The sequence below is a fragment of the Polypterus senegalus genome, chromosome 3 (genome assembly GCF_016835505.1).
Source record: "Polypterus senegalus isolate Bchr_013 chromosome 3, ASM1683550v1, whole genome shotgun sequence".
NCBI classification, from domain to species: domain Eukaryota; kingdom Metazoa; phylum Chordata; class Cladistia; order Polypteriformes; family Polypteridae; genus Polypterus; species Polypterus senegalus.
The window spans coordinates 87,323,785-87,340,120 of NC_053156.1; the positions used below are offsets into that span (position 1 = coordinate 87,323,785).

At 38.9% G+C, this 16,336-nt stretch overlaps 1 protein-coding gene across 1 annotated transcript in view; it reads right to left on the minus strand.

The window, feature by feature from the left end:
• LOC120525346 (probable ribonuclease ZC3H12B) overlaps positions 1-16,336 on the minus strand; it is a 43,092-nt gene that overhangs the window by 4,752 nt on the left and 22,004 nt on the right. The window contains exons 2-5 of the mRNA XM_039747566.1: positions 14,236-14,718; positions 6,520-6,659; positions 2,477-2,711; positions 259-365 (exon numbers count right to left, since the gene is read on the minus strand). Coding sequence (XP_039603500.1) covers positions 259-365; positions 2,477-2,711; positions 6,520-6,659; positions 14,236-14,543 — 790 coding nt within the window. The 5' untranslated portion in view covers positions 14,544-14,718. The remainder of the gene's footprint in view (positions 1-258; positions 366-2,476; positions 2,712-6,519; positions 6,660-14,235; positions 14,719-16,336) is intronic.

The following is a 16,336-nucleotide window of genomic DNA, read 5'->3' on the forward strand; positions in this document are numbered from 1 at the left end:
CCACTGGAATAGCAGGTAGGGAACATGGATTTGAACGTGAGGTAGGTGTGTGTAGCATTTGTGGCAAGGCTTAACTGCACATATTACACCTTGCCCATCTGTCCACTCTTCAGGCTACATGAACGACCAGTGGGAATAAAAGTCAACAGGAGAGCTCATTATGCCTCCACCTGATAATTCCAGATATCTTGAGAGTTTGCAGATTGTAAATGGATCAGAATAATACCAAAGACACTTGCCAAAAACCCAGATACTTACCATAAGGACAGTGCCGCCATTTATTTTCTGGATGTTTAGGGGTTTTTCTAAGAAAGTCTTCAATGCTTGGCCCTTTCCGTCCCAACGGATCATCTGGTGGCATAAACCTGGGGGGAAATTGAGAAGGAAATGTAAAATGATTTGTAACACAACTGTTAACAGATATTAAAACAGTCATAAAAAGTAAAAATAACACTCAGAAAATGCTACATAGTGTCTCTAAGTAATAGCACTTTTCTTTCTTTAGTTAACTTTAACTGGATTGTCTTATGATAGAGAATACAATGAAAAGCTTAATTGCATACTCCATAATCAATTCAAATTAACTGACATGTTTTAAATACAAACAGTGGCCTTTTAGGCTCCTCTAAAAATGTTTACTCTCAGGCTAAATGTGTTCACAAATGGGTACTGTAGCAATTTGGGGGAAACTCATACTTCTTTACAAACAAGACATTTTGTTTTAATACCACTTTTAATACTGAGCACATCTCAAAGAATTTGAACACACCCGCTTAATGTATTCTGCAGTCAGTCATCTATAATAATTAACTGAGGGTTAGGCAGTGGGCCTGTTTGCGAAGCTTGAACACGTGTCTTCGCCATACACACTACACTATAATTTGAAGTGGTGATGTTTTTATTGTAAGCTGGCTTCATTTTTCTGTAGAAGTGGATATTTTCTTTTGAACACGCAGTAAGATTCCTCAAAACACCATTCATTTCATATTATTAGGGAGATGGTGCAGAGCGTGTAGTCTTTTAGGCATTCATTTGCTTTAAATAAGACTTTACTAGCCAAAATGTTATGACTTCTTTATGTGTCCGTGCATTTTCTGAACCAGTTTTTGCCTTTTGTGTAATTGCTGGGAGTTGAAGCCTATCCTGGCAATATTAGACACAATTTAGGAGCAAACACTCAAAGGCACACTTACACAGTTTCGAGTAATCAGTTAACCTAATGGCCACATCCACATCCTCTTTAGTGTCTGGGAGAAAACCAAACTGAGAGGCGCATGTGTGTATATATATATATATATATATATATATATATATATATATATATATATATATATATATATATATATATATATTATCTCCACTCTGCCACTGTCTCCCCAACCTGCATGGGACTCTATCCAGAAACTTCAGCTTTTCTCTCCCATTACAAAGATGTCCTAGTTAGGTTTACTGGTTACTCCAAACTGGCCTGGTGTGGCAATGAATCAGAAACCAATTGAGGCCCGACAGCCTAGTGCAGAATATACTGTAATCTAAACTTTTTGGGGAGACTGAGTTATAAACGTGCAGCTAATTGTTTTCAGAGCATGTAAGGTATGAAAATATGATTTGTGCCTTTTGTGATGGTGTGTGATGTCAAAGATACTATAAAGGTATATAATAAAGATTGATTGCTTACATGAAGCAGTGAAGATCTATTAATATTGACCTTTGATTTAATTTTTCTCTGAAAAGAAGCTAATGGGTAATGAAATATTTGGACAAGCGTTTAAACACTAAATGTCAGTCATTCTCCAATCTACTGTATCCTAACAAAGGGTCACAAGAGTCTGCTGGAGCCAATCCCAGCCAGCACAGGGTGCAAGGCAGGAACAAATCCCCGGGCAAGGCATCAGCCCACCGCAGGACACACACACCCACACACCAAGCACACATTAGGGACAATTTAGGATCGCCAATGCACCTAACCTGCATGTCCTTGGACTGTGGGAGGAAACCGGAGCGCCCGGAGGAAACCCACGCAGACACGGGGTGAACATGCAAACTCCATGCAGGGAGGACCTGGGAAGCAAACCCGGGTCTCCTAACTGTGAGGCAGCAGCGCTACCCACTGCAAACACTAAATGTATCTCAATCCATTTTCTTAAAGAATAGACTCATAGGTCTGTACTGATTTACAAATAAAAGGGAGCAGTTGTTAAGTAGCAACCATAATAAAGTATAAGAATGAATGCATGTATCTATATGTTGACTTTAATGTGTTAAAAGTTTCTTTATAGAAATTCTATGGTAACTGAGTTTTATCGTTTCTAATTGTAGAAAAAGAAGGTAAAATATAGTAAGTTTAGAGGAGTAAAATTGCAACAGAGGAGAGGAAGTGAAAAACTCCAGACTTTGACCCATCAAAGTTGGGACCCTATGCCATTCCTGCATTTTTGCACAGTATTATTGCTAAGATGACTGCATGTCCACTCACTTATCATTAACAAAAGAGTACATGAGGAGCCTTTCTTCAATGAATTTTTTCCAGTCTGGCTTCTCACTTTGCAGATCCCGATAGTTGTCATTCGAGACAATGATGCCATCTGAGTCATAAGCCAGTTTTACAATGTAGCGATCATCATAGCACACCACTCTTTTTCCATTGACACGACGGGATGGAGTGTAGACAAGGATCTTTCTTTTTTCTAAGAGGTGGAGAATATTTTGATCTGAAAGATGAAATAACATTAGAGAAGTTACATCTTTAAAAATCATAGGCAACTTTAAAAGGTGACTATTATAGCAACTGTAGAAGAACTGTTTAAATTCCATCAATACAGCAGAATAATAGTTTAATACAGAATTGTACCTATCCATTTACTTTCAGACATGCTTAACCTCCTTAGCATTACATTTTTTCTCAAAAAGCCATGTAAAAAGTGTTGCATTTTTTTGTCTTGAAAAGTGATAGATTTATTAAATCTTTTTACTGTAAAATGTGTAAAACACTAAAAATACAAAGTCTGAAGTGTAGAAAGTATAATAATGATACAAATAATAATGATGATGATGATGATGAATAATAATGTGAACATCACAGTGCACATGTGTGAGGGATGCAAGCGTCACTTTCGTATTTCCAGAATCACTTTTGGTTTCACTGCACTTTTCAGTTTCACTGCCTGTAGACATATTCACATCGCCGGCACTGCTGATCTCAGGCGTTTCTTACGAGACGCCATCATGAGGCCAGGAGAAGACGCGTCTACACAGTTGCCCAGGTAACGCTCAGGCTTGACGCTTGGCACTAACACTGAGGCCACTTTTACAGCCTGAATAAACCTCGGGTCTTATGCTAAGGATGTTGATCCAGTTTATGGTAGTGGTGATCCAGAGCAGAAACAAACCCAGACTGAAGTGCCAGTCCATTTCAGGGCACATTCACACTAATTCCTAAGCTCACTCATACTGAGCCAGTATATATTAGCTTTAGTGTAGTTGATAGTGGTGCTGTCTCACAGATCCAGCATTCTACTCCTGGTTGGTTTGAGGAGTTTGCTCATTCTCTCAATGTCTGCATGGATTTTTCTCCAGCATTCCCAAAGGCACACAAATCAGGTTAACTTGCACCCCTGAATTGGCCCTGTACAAGTATGAATGTAGTGTCCTGCTTGTCCAGGGCTGGTTCCTGCCTTGTGTCCATTATGGCTTGGTTAGCCCTGCACAACTGTGAAATGGTTTACATAGGTTTGAGAATATCATGTTATGTTAATTTATACTATAAAATATGTGTCAATAAAAGTGATAAGGTAAATCTGGCTTCAGAAGTAGTTCAGTTCAAGTATAGTGTTTGAAACTCCGTCAAAATAAAAATGAGCTCACTGTATTATCATTAACTTTCACCTTCAGCAAATTACTCACATTACTTAAATTTTACAATTACCTAATTTTAACCAAATGGAATATTATTAAAATAGCAATTTTTGATTTCTCATATATTAATGATTTCAAAAGCAGTTTTTTTTAATTTTGGCCATTATGGCTGGGTGTCTTACTCTGTTTTTGTGGTTTTCTTTCAAGAATAATCTAGGGCTGGCAACGGCAAAGAAACCAAGAGTGGGAAAAAGTGAACTATAAATGACTGCACATAGCAGGACATAACGGAGGAAATCTGCTGATGACCTATAATATGCTCTATAGGAACTGAACGAACACCTTAGAATAAAAATTATGTCCTGCAAAGCCTGCTGCTTGTAATCTGGCTCAGATGATTGAGTGTGTCTTGTGATTGAAAGCTGTTGGTTCCTGCTTTGGGTTGGATGGTTCCATGGGAGTTTCTGGTACCCTTTAACCCTGTGCTGGAATACAAATATCCTGTACTAGATAATTACAATTAGGTTTATACTTAAAGGAAAAATGTGTGTATTTGTTCCGTTTTTTACAACCAGTCTGCAGCAATTATTGTGGGAGAAATAGTTGAAATCTGCACAAACTTTGGCAAAAATATTGTCCTTCAACAAAAGAATTGTGTTTCTTCTCCAGCAAGCATATTTATCATGTTAACAAGTAGGTCCAGTCACATCTTTAAGGACCCAAGTTCATTTTTTTTAATTTTGGTTTGGAGTTTGCAGATTTCGCCCTGAACTCTGGGATTCAGTCTCAGAAATGTGCATATAAAGTTAGTGGACAGCTGTAGGTTTACCTGTAAAAGGAGGGCATGCTTTAATCTCCATCTTTTATAAAACTAGGGGGCTTCGCTCACCAACCCCCATGTTTGGTTTACCGGATATACAATACAATACAATACAATTTATTTTTGTGTAGCCCAAAATCACACAAGAAGTGCCGCAATGGGCTTTAACAGGCCCTGACTCCAGACAGCCCCCCAGCCTTGACCCTCTAAGAAGACCAGAAAAAACTCCCAAAAAAAAACCCTTGTAGGGAAAAATCAAAGAAACCTTGGGAAAGGCAGTTCAAAGAGAGACCCTTTCCAGGCACGCTATGCAGTGGGGACAAAAAGAAGGGGGTCAATACAATACAGTACAATACATAGAACAGAATAAATCCTCAATACAATATAAAAATAAAAATTCTAGAAGTACAGAGTAGAATTTCACATTAGAAGATATTATATACAGTAATATTATTTAGATTTGTTTAGAGTGTGGAGACCTCATTCATCAAGCTGCCTCCCCCATTTGGCCATTCCACATCTGAAATAGCACTAATCCGATGAAAGGACCCCTCTTTCCCACGATTCCTGCAATCCTCCATCAGGAATGACTTTACATTAGGCAGGCAGTATACAATTTAAAGAGATTGTTATTTTCTTGGGAATTGTTGCATATGCATTATTTGCACTTTTACTTTAAAAATTGTTGTAAAAACAATACTTGTCCTTTATTTTCGGCCCCGTGCGTGGTTACATCTCTTCCTTGCCAGGCGTATAAAGCTGCTTGTGTTGTGAAGGGGAGGGCGGCTGACTAAGGATATGCCGTCTCATCATCTGCTGTCTTCCTGCTGCTGGCGAGCTGCACGTTTTGCTTGTCTCTTGTCGTTGTTTTAAGAGCTGGGAGCACATGATGCTTGTCCGACAGATGCAGTCCAACAACTGCTAGGGGTAGAGTTCTTTGGACTTGTTTTAAATGATGGCTCACTGCTTGGTCTCGCGTGAAGTTCTAAAAACAATATTTGTCCTTTATTTACGGCCCTGGATGTGGTTAAATTCTTTCTTGCAGGACGTATAATGCTACTAGCATGCGGTTGAGGGGGTTGCTGCTGTCGCGCTGCCCTTCGATCTTTTTAAAGCCTTTACAGCCTCTGTCCTTTTCCTACTTTGTGTGTCTGCTGCTCGCGTTCTGATCGTTTCCCCGTCATCGTAAATATACACCTGGCCGAATTGTGTTTTCTTTGAAATTAAACTTGTCTTTGTTCTTTGTAGCATTTTTTTTTCTCTCCACCGCTTTTGGGTCTCTTTTCTCTGCGCTTTCCTTTCTTATTCGTTTAGTCGTCGACGTTTCATTTCTACTGTATTGACCTTATACACTTTATATGCACTGAGAACCCTGGAGCTGTGTGTGCTGCGTGACTGCCTTTACACTACTGATTTGTTTTTTCTGCCCGTGGTCTTATTTGTTAATATTATAAGGCATGTCTTGCAAGAATCTCGTTCTATGTTCCCATGAGACGCACCGTGGCAATTCTCTTTCGTCTCGCGGGTCTTTTAAATGTCTTCCAAGAAGATCACGTATCGTAGCCTTGCTTTTGCCTTCCAGGAGAGGATTTCTTTTTATAATAGAGAGATTCCTCCAGACAAGTATGCAGATAAAGAATAAATAGACTATATGTATGCTGAGCCTTGACTGGGCAAGCAGAAGATAAAGCCTGATGGCTATTTTAAATGTAACATGGAGTAACATCTGAATATAAATTTTCTACTGTTCAAAAACAAATTATTATTAAAAAGAATCCCATAAGATAGTTATTAAGCATTCAACCAAGTGAAGCAGTGTGTCAATAATGTATCATCCTTCATACCTGTTATTGGGGTTTCAGGTCTGTGTTGCTCCTTTCGCCAAGATGGGACAAAGACAGTGATATCTCGATGTCCTCTATTCCAAAACCATTGCACTGCTAGCTGGATACCACGGCAGGAAAATACCTGCTTGTCACCATGACTACAAAAACAAAAACATGAGGGAATCAAAAATCAGTTTACTATATGAATTTTCCTTTTCTAATACAGAATGGTAGTAATTTCACATGCCCAACAGTTAAAAGCCTAGATTTTCTTGAATTAATGGAGAATTCTGTTGGCTGAATTAGCAAAGATGTTTGCTTGCTGCTTCCCACACCAAAAACAGGACTGAAATTTGCATCCCTCTGTTGTGATGACCAGAAGCTTTAGTGAAAATCAAATCTGAAATATCCATCTAGATCTGAGCCAGGAGGGTGACAGTGGCTTCAGGTTTTGCTTCTTGCCACTTTCTTCATACGTGACCAATTTCTGCTATTCTTTTCCCTTCATTTTTATTTAGATAGATAGAAAGATAGATAGATACTTTATTAATCCCAAGGGGAAATTCACATACTCCAGCAGCAGCATACTTATTGAAAACAATATTAAATTAAAGAGTGATAAATTCCTTGTTTTTCAAGACTCTGTAAACTTCTTTTTTCCTTAAATGGCAGTCAAACAAAAATGAGATGTGAAGTGAGCTAACACATATTGAACTAACTCAAACCAGCTTCACTCCAACCAGTTTCCTAATTAGAAGCCAATTTCTTGTTAATTAAACCCATTATGTTTTTCCATGGCTTGTTGGTTCTATCATACTGCCACACCAGATGTTTCAGAAAATGTTGTTTTTTTTTCTAAGAACATCATTAAAATGTTTTGGTTTCCTGAACAAATCAACATTATTGAGATCTTTGCCTTTCTTTATTTTCAGATATTCTATGATGGACACAGGTTACCATCTCATTATTATTTGGCTGTTAATCCAAGAACAAAATGATTAAGAGGTTTGATTCCTAAATACAAAGTCAATAAAAACAAAGGCAAAAGAAGTTAATTACCAGCAAAAACTGGTCTCTGATTAAGAAAAGGGCTAGAACACCCCTGGATCTAGAACATCTGATGAAGCACTGGGAGTGAAGACAGCTTTCGACGGATAAAAGAGAAGCGCGTAGTGGAAGCAGTGATATTGCGACATGTACAGAGTGAGTTGAAATTCTTATTTGCTTTTCCCAAATCATACAACATGGTGACATAATTAAAAACAATGAATAAGCAAGACCTACCACCTTGGTTTACCTGCAGTCAACCACACAAAATGTCATATGCTGATTCCAGTGCAAATAAATCAGTAATAATACATTTGACACTGATGTAAGTCACTGTATTTTACAACAGAACATACATTATGTGAACAATGTGTTTCTTAGACTGGCACCCTGCCCAGGATTGGTTCCTGCCTTGTGCCCTGTGTTGGCTGGGATTGGCTCCAGCAGACCCCCGTGACCCTGTGTTCGGATTCAGCGGGTTGGAAAATGAATGGATGGTGTTTCTCAGATGCTGGTTTTCTGCTTGGACCTAGTGTGTACAAACCCATGAATAATATGCTACAGGGGGTGGCTATGTGATAACTTGATAAAATGAGAATTCATGAATGGACCACAGTTAAAATATTAGTTGACAGGAATGCTTTTCAGTGGATGTCTCATCTTTTTGCAGGTAAGGTTCCTGTTAAGTCTGTGTGGGAGGTTAGCTGTAAAAAATTAATGGAAGTATGTATCAGTGGCTATAAGGCAGTCCTTCCAGGGTCCCACTCAGGCACACCAGGACAACAGAGAACCTCCAGTTAACTTAGCATTTCCGCATTTTATTTGTTGCTGGTAACCAAGGAACCCATCTCACATGAGCATGGAAAAGAGACAGTGAATTAGGCTAGAGATGGACTCCAGGACAGTGAAGAGTATTAGAAAAAAAATGATTAAATTCATTTCTTGCTGTTATGGTGAAAATGTTTTTCTTCCATGTTTTTGCAGTTAAGTATTCCATCACTCATTTTGAGATCGCATGTCAGAAATTTAACAAACATAGACGGTGGGGTGCTTCTCCACTCCACTGTTACATATACTGGTGGCTTACTGCTTATGTCTTCAGTCTATTTCACTACGACTATTGTTCATGCAAACATCAAAATTGAATCATGTAAGCATAGCATATTTAATATAGTGCCTTTCTGCAGCAAACACCATTCTAAGGTACCTTACAAGTACAAAGGAGCACAGGAAGGTTAAGTGACTTCTAGGGGTCACACAGGGAGTCCAATTTAGGGATGGAACTGCCATCCTTGGAGTTCATAGTTCAAAGTCATTTTTGTATAAATGCCTAAAGCATGAAACTTGTATGAAGTTCATCCATCCTAAAAGAAAATGTGACTATTCTACTTCATTAAATATCCATGTTAGCTTTTGAACAATTAATGACATATTTTTGTCTGCTTCTAGTGCACTTTCATGTTCTACATGAAACGTGTCAGTTTTTAACCACACTGTGCAAAAAAGAACTCCCTGCAAACCTACTCAGTAGAATAACTACAGAGCAAGTGTAACGATGTAACTGCATGAATAACATCTCATGTTAAACTTGGGAAGCAACCCAATACTTATTAAAATACAAATCAAAATGTCACATTTAAACATGCCTATAGTGTATATTCTATAATAAGGAATCTGTGCCTATCAGGATCAGAACTTAAATCTTCATTGTCTAAGTCAAATCTGCTTTGTTTTAGGCAGCAGGAAATGATTAACAGGAAATTAAGCTGTGTGAATGTATCTTTACATGTGAAATATAAAAACAAAAAAACAATATTTAGTAAGTCTGAAAGGGATGGTACAGTGGCTCAGTAGTAAGACCTGCTGTCTCGTAGATCCAGCTTTATGGGTTTGAATCCCATGTTTGAGTGTTACCTATTTAGAATTTGAATGTTTCCCCTCCTTAAAGACATTTAAAGACATCTATATTATGGTAATTGGTGACTCTAAAATCAGCCTTGTGGTAGTTTTTGGCCCCATACAGATTTGACAGTACGTATATATAATCCATCCATTATCTAACCCATTATATCCTAACTACAGGGTCATTGCCGGAGCCAATCCCAGCCAACACAGGGCGCAAGGCAGGAAACAAACCCCAGGCAGGATGCCAGCCCACCACAGGGCACACCAAGCACACACTAATGACAATTTAGGATCACCAATGCACCTAACCTGCATGTTTTTGGACTGTGGGAGGAAACCGGAGCGCCCGGAGGAAACCCACGCAGACACGGGGAGAACATGCAAACTCCACACTGGGTGGACCCGGGAAGTGAACCCGGGTCTCCAAACTGCGAGGCAGCAGCGCTACCCACTGCGCCATCATGCTGCCCAGTATATATAAATAATACATCATTTTATTCACCCACTTATTTTCTGAACTTCTTCATGCTTTTCAGAGTTATTGTGAGACAGACCAGAACCAGAACCTCATAACTACCCAGACTCACTCATATCAGGCAAATTAGGAGTAACATAATGTGAACCTCGATAGGATGTGGGAAATGATAAAATACTTTTACTCATTTATAGACAAAGTCCATTAAACAAAATATATGTGTAGTGAAAAGATGGTGGGCGGCACGGTGGCGCAGTGGTAGTGCTGCTGCCTCGCAGTTAGGAGACCCGGGTTCACTTCCTGGGTCCTCCCTGCATGGAGTTTGCATGTTCTCCCCATTTCTGCGTGGGCTTCCTCTGGGCGCTCCGGTTTCCTCCCACAGTCCAAAGACATGCAGGTTAGGTGCATTGGTGATTCTAAATTGGCCTTGGTGTGTTTGTGTGTGTCCTGTGGTGGGTTGGCACCCTGCCCAGGATTGGTTCCATCTTGTGCCCTGTGTTGGCTGGGATTGGCTCCAGCAGACCCCTGTGACCCTGTGTTCGGATTCAGCGGGTTGGAAAATGGATGGATGGATGGATGAAAAGATGGCACAGATGGTTAGTGCTACGACCTCATGGACCCACCAGGCAAGATTTAAATGGCTGTTTGGTGTTTAAACCATGCCCTGGGTGTATTTTCCTCTCACATCCCCAAACATTTACAGATTAGTCTGGTGACTCTAAGGTGGTCCATTGTGGTTCTATGCATTAGGTGGTGCTGGCACCCCATTTGGGGATGGATTGGGTCTTGTGTTCATCAGTGTCTGGATAGGTTTCGGCCTTTCATAATTCTGGACTGAAGTAAATGGATTTTTACATAATAAACTGAAAAATGCAAACTTGACTTACAATGAGGTATAATGAATAATTATTAGAATATTGACTGTAATCAAGTAATGCAGGTTAGGTGGATTGGCGATTCTAAATTGGCCCTAGTGTGTGCTTGGTGTGTGGGTGTGTTTGTGTGTGTCCTGCGGTGGGTTGGCACCCTGCCCAGGATTGGTTCCTGCCTTGTGCCATGTGTTGGCTGGGATTGGCTCCAGCAGACCCCCGTGACCCGTGTGTTCGGATTCAGCGGGTTGGAAAATGGATGGATGGATGTAATCAAGTAAACAGGTTTAGTGAAACAAGCTTTAGAAAAATGGAAAATCACAGGCCATTGCCAAGAAGCTGCTTCTTCCTGTTGTCCCTAGGAGAATCATGCAGTGAAAGTTTGACACGGAGCAGAGACAGTTCATGTATGCAGGTTTTGATTCAGAGATTTTAAAAAGGGCAGCAACTCATTGACACAAATGCTCACACTGGCCAAGGTTTCAGTATCATGAATGAGTCATATGAGGGGTGCTGTCTTTTTCCTATTTGTGCAAAAAGGAAAAAAAAAACTATCAGTACCAAAAACAATGATTACACAGTAAAGTGTGTAGTCTCGACTCTGAACAGTAATTGCTAAGCGCTTTGAGTAGTGAGAAAAACACTATATAAATGCAAAGAATTGTTATTATTATTATTATTAACAGTAAAGACAACTGCAGGGTTCTAAGCTTTATTTAACTTGTTCAAATTAAAGAAACACTTTTAAAGAATATCATGGGAATCCTAATGAGATCAAAATATCTACAAAAGGGGCATTACTTTGACCATATATGTTAATGTGGTGTAGTAGTTAAGGCTGTGTGTTTTAAGCCTCTGAGGTTGTGGGTCCAAGTCATTGTACTGACACTGTGTGACTGTGAGCAAGTCACTTCACCTGCCTGAGCATCAACCGGAGAAACAGAAGAAAAGTAGACAGTTGTATCTCAGATGTTCTAAGTCGCCTTGGTTAATGACATTAGCCAAATAATGAGTAATAATAAAGTGGTCTCATTGTAACTGTCAAACAAAATAAAACTCTTTTAACTGTTTTAAATTTAACCTGATCACAAGAAGCCATTGCCTGTCCTGACAGCATCGGATATACGGCAAAATAGGATGCCAAATCACTGCAGGGGGCTACAGTAACGTTTTACAGAAATTAACACAATATTGATGTATGTTATTGGACATCTAATTAATTAGCAGTATGATATGAACCTGAATTCAGATAGTGTTATGTCACCCTCCTGAGTTACTAGTCCAATATAGTGTGCATCATCCCAAGGTACATGTACTAAAACTAATGTCTGCATTTTTCAGATAGTAGATAAAGTTAATACAAATACTTGTTGGCCTTAATAATTCTAATTTGATCTCTGTAGTACAAATGGAATTTTTTCGAAACTGCTGCCTCACATCATGACAGTTGCTGGATCCATGTGAAAGATCATGTGGCCTATGTGGTCTGGCCATTTGACACACACACACACACACACACACTCAAGCCACTTCTTCTGTCTCTGATTTACTTTTGACACTGACTTGCCCAACTTTTCTACAGTTGTAAAAAATAAATGCAAACAATTATATTCTAAACTTGCAAGTTACCTTTGTTAAAGGTGTCTGCTAAATACAATTTTTCTAGTAACAAAAAACATAGTAATAGCAGTGTGGAGGCTTCTTTCCCAGTCTGTGAATGTAATGTTCACCTTATGTGCTGGTAGTTTTCCGTAGGTATTCCGCTTTCATTGAACAAACCAACAGAATTGGCTTTAAATTTACTCTGCAGGACTGATGTGCTTAGCAATGGACAGGCATCTATGGCTGGTTAATGCTTTATAGCAAGTGCAGCCCCAATGGTCTTTGCCTCATTATGATATAAAGAGTGGCATTAGAAAAGCAATGACAGTTTGTTTCAGTGTGGTGTCACCAGTTTTGCAAGCTCCAGACCTTCTTGTCTAGCTCATGTGGTTTCTGCCTACATGTCTACTCTACAGTTGTACTGTGGCCAGGGCAGCCAAGATCTGATAACATGTAAGGGTTGGGCTATCAAGGGCAAACCTGATCTGGGTCACAGTATATGCCATGAACTTGTCATCTTCAGTTGCCCTATTGAGGCCCATTGAATTGCTTTTCCACTAAACTACACTCATATGTTCTTCAGGACAAAACCGACCATACATATTAATCTATCTTGGCTATGAAAAAATACAAAGAAAGCCAGTGAAAAGCTTTTGTATTCTTAAGTTCTTGTTTTTCTCTCTCCTCCATTACCAACTAGCCTTAAGAGCCAACTAGCCTTAGGTAATGGCTACAGATTCCAAAATGTTTTGTGTTTTACTGTTACTGTATGGTGGGCTGGCGCCCTGCCCTGGGATTTGTTCCTGGCCGTGCGCCCTGTGGCTCCGGCAGACCCCCGTGACCCTGTAGTTAGGATATAGCGGGTTGGATAATGAATGGATGGATGTTACTGTATGCTGCAAATCAATGTGATTTCTTAAATCAAAAGCCCAGAGCCTATTCACTGAGAAAGGCTTCTTTATAGCGCTGCTGACGATTAGGCAGCAGTCCACAGAATGGCAAGAATTACCTTAGTGTGAAATTCTTTTTTAACATTACACAAAATGACTCTATAAAATATATACTCCTTCTGTCCAAAGATGCACTTTCTAGGCTATTTGCCAACTCTAAATTGTTCCGGTGTGACCAAGTTGGAGTATGTGTGTGAGTGTGCCCTGTGTTAGGCGATTCATCAAGGATTGGCACTTGCTTTCGACTCAGTGCTACCAGCTTCTCGCAAATATTTAGAATTACATAAAAATGCACAAATCGGACACCAACAGCAATCTAATAGTTAAAGGTGTATACTGTTCCCTTTGCTCTTGACCCTTTTAATTACATTATCTATGTAGAGCATCACTGCTAAAACATTTGCGTCATGTACATTATATGCTATCTTAATAAGCAGCTTGTACTCAGACCTTTATGTTACTGTAACCAGTAATCCCATGAACAATCCCAGCTCTGTTGCCAACTATTAAAGTAGTATATAATAAATGCTCTGTGCCCTCCAGGATTTTCACGTTATGATTTAATCTGCTACATTTCTCATCGACTTGTATATGAGCAGCTCTTTATTTCAGCCCCTACACTTTTGAACAGTTGCAGTTTATCAGGGAGAGTCCTGTTTTCTTAGCTTATCTTGTATCAAAGTGGTAGACACATTTATGTAGCGTTTCCGCAGTTAGTTTGACTTGAAAACTGGAGATTTAATGGATGATATAAAATCCCTCTGCAGCTTTTAAGAGTATTTACAACAGACGTGCTGCACAGAGTTCATTTGATATAAACTTGCAGTTGTAAAGAAGTCAAGACAATAAAGATTTTTCAGACTACAATCCTTTGGCAGACACTCACCTCATTGCAACATTGCTTCCATCGATAACAATGGGCCTCAAACTGCTGTAGGTATCAGCATCCCACTCGTCCACTGCATACTTTGGCGTCAGTGACTGAGGAGGAGAGCAGCCACGAGGCACCAGCTGTGGACTGTAGCTTCTTGGTTTGTCAGACTCTGCCTCTGACCTGCGCCCTGTCTTAATCAGTTCCTCTAAGATGTCATTGGTCAAGGCATCGTGGTGCAGGTTCTCCAGGACTCTGATAATATCAGCCTCATTGTAGCCCAGCTTAAGGAAGCGATCAATTTTGTTCTGATCCTTGTCCATGCTTGCAGTGCAGGGCCCTTTCTGCAGCTTGTGCGAGTGTTGTTTTGAATTTGCCTTCTCTTGAGGGAATCCTCAGCCTTTTATCTCATCTGCCTATAGTTTCCACTGCACTGGTGTCGGTTTTGGAAAGCTCGTGGTCTCCACAACAGCAGGCAGATAAAGTTTCTGTTATAACCTAGAAATACAGGAAGTAAAAAAAAAAATAAAAGCTGTCAGTGGGGTTTTCAGCCATATAGAATGTGGTTGGTTGCTACGATATGATCTCCTTCTTGTGTTAATCTCTGTCAGAGTAACATGTTTATATAAAGCCCTAAAAACCCCTTAAAATAAGATCACATGAGTAAAAAAGTGATATAAAATGGTATTATTTTAAAAAAAAAAATGAAACTTATGTCATGATTGATCTTTTGCCACAGCATAGTGCCTTTTGATAAAGCAAATTACAAAGCTTGAATAAGTTTAGTTCTACTAATTTTAAAAGTTAAAATGTTCCAATGTAAGGTTAAAATGTTCCAATGTACATGGAAAGTTTTTCAGATATTTAATATAGTGATTGATGTGAAACATTCATCATTTTGGATGTTGCACTGATTGTATTCTTTTTTTTTTTTGGAGTGGTTTCTTATTCACAATAATGTAATTTACTAACTTAATAATAATAGAATAAATTCAGAATATTTTCCAATTTTAAAATATTTACAACAAATACAAATAAATGATCCGGTACCCCATCCTATATGGCTTGGACCCACTCAACCCTGAATACAAACACAGAAAATGGAAGGAGGAGTGAATTAAAGATGTGCATGTCAGGTTATGTGGCGACTCTAAGTTGGCTTAGTGAGAGTAAATGTGGATGTGCATGTGAATGTGCCTTGTGATGCTGGTTTACAACAACAACAACAACAACATTTATTTATATAGCACAGTTTCATACAAACAGTAGCTCAAAGTGCTTTACATAATGAAAAATAGAAAAATAAGAGACACAGTAAGAAAATAAAATAAGTCAACATTAATTAACATAGAATAAGAGTAAGGTCCAATGGCCAGGGAGGACAGAAAAAACAAAAAAAAAACTCCAGACGGCCAGAGAAAAAAAAATAAAAAATGCTGGTTTAGGTATTCTGCATTTATTCCTTTGTAAAATCCATACTTGAATTTTACCTGAGATGTGGTCACAGCATTCTGATATACAAAAGTAAATGTAAACTGAAATTATAAGCACCGGTTATCATAGATTATGACCTGAGTAATTGAGTTAGAAAATGGATGAATGGTGTATCAAACCTAATTTTCTTATGTATAAATTTATTATGAATTAATGTTAGAAGTTTCTATTGCTTATTTGTGTTTATATAAATGTATATATTTTTTTTTATACCAACATGCCCTCACTGTTTTCTCCCAGTTGCTACCATTATGCAGCATCGTTGCATGTTAAGTCCTCATACTGCCAGTATTTAGGATGCTGGTGTGATTTTCACAATGGTCCAGTTTATGAATGAACTACTTAAAACCAACTCTTTGATGTGTGATTTAGAGATGCACGGAACTGAGCCTTTGCTTTGTTACTTTCAACATGGCTAAACGTCTCCCAGGTTTTTTTAACTTTATTCTGTCCCTTGACCAAATTACTGCTTGCTCCTAAGCAATATTTAATTTTTCAATCTATTTCTTTAACCTCTTTTCTGTTCATTTGTCTTAAGCAAACAACATCATCATAGGTGGACGGAAAAAAGTAAAAACCTCACTGGTAAAACCAAGTAAGATAAGACACATAGAATAGGATT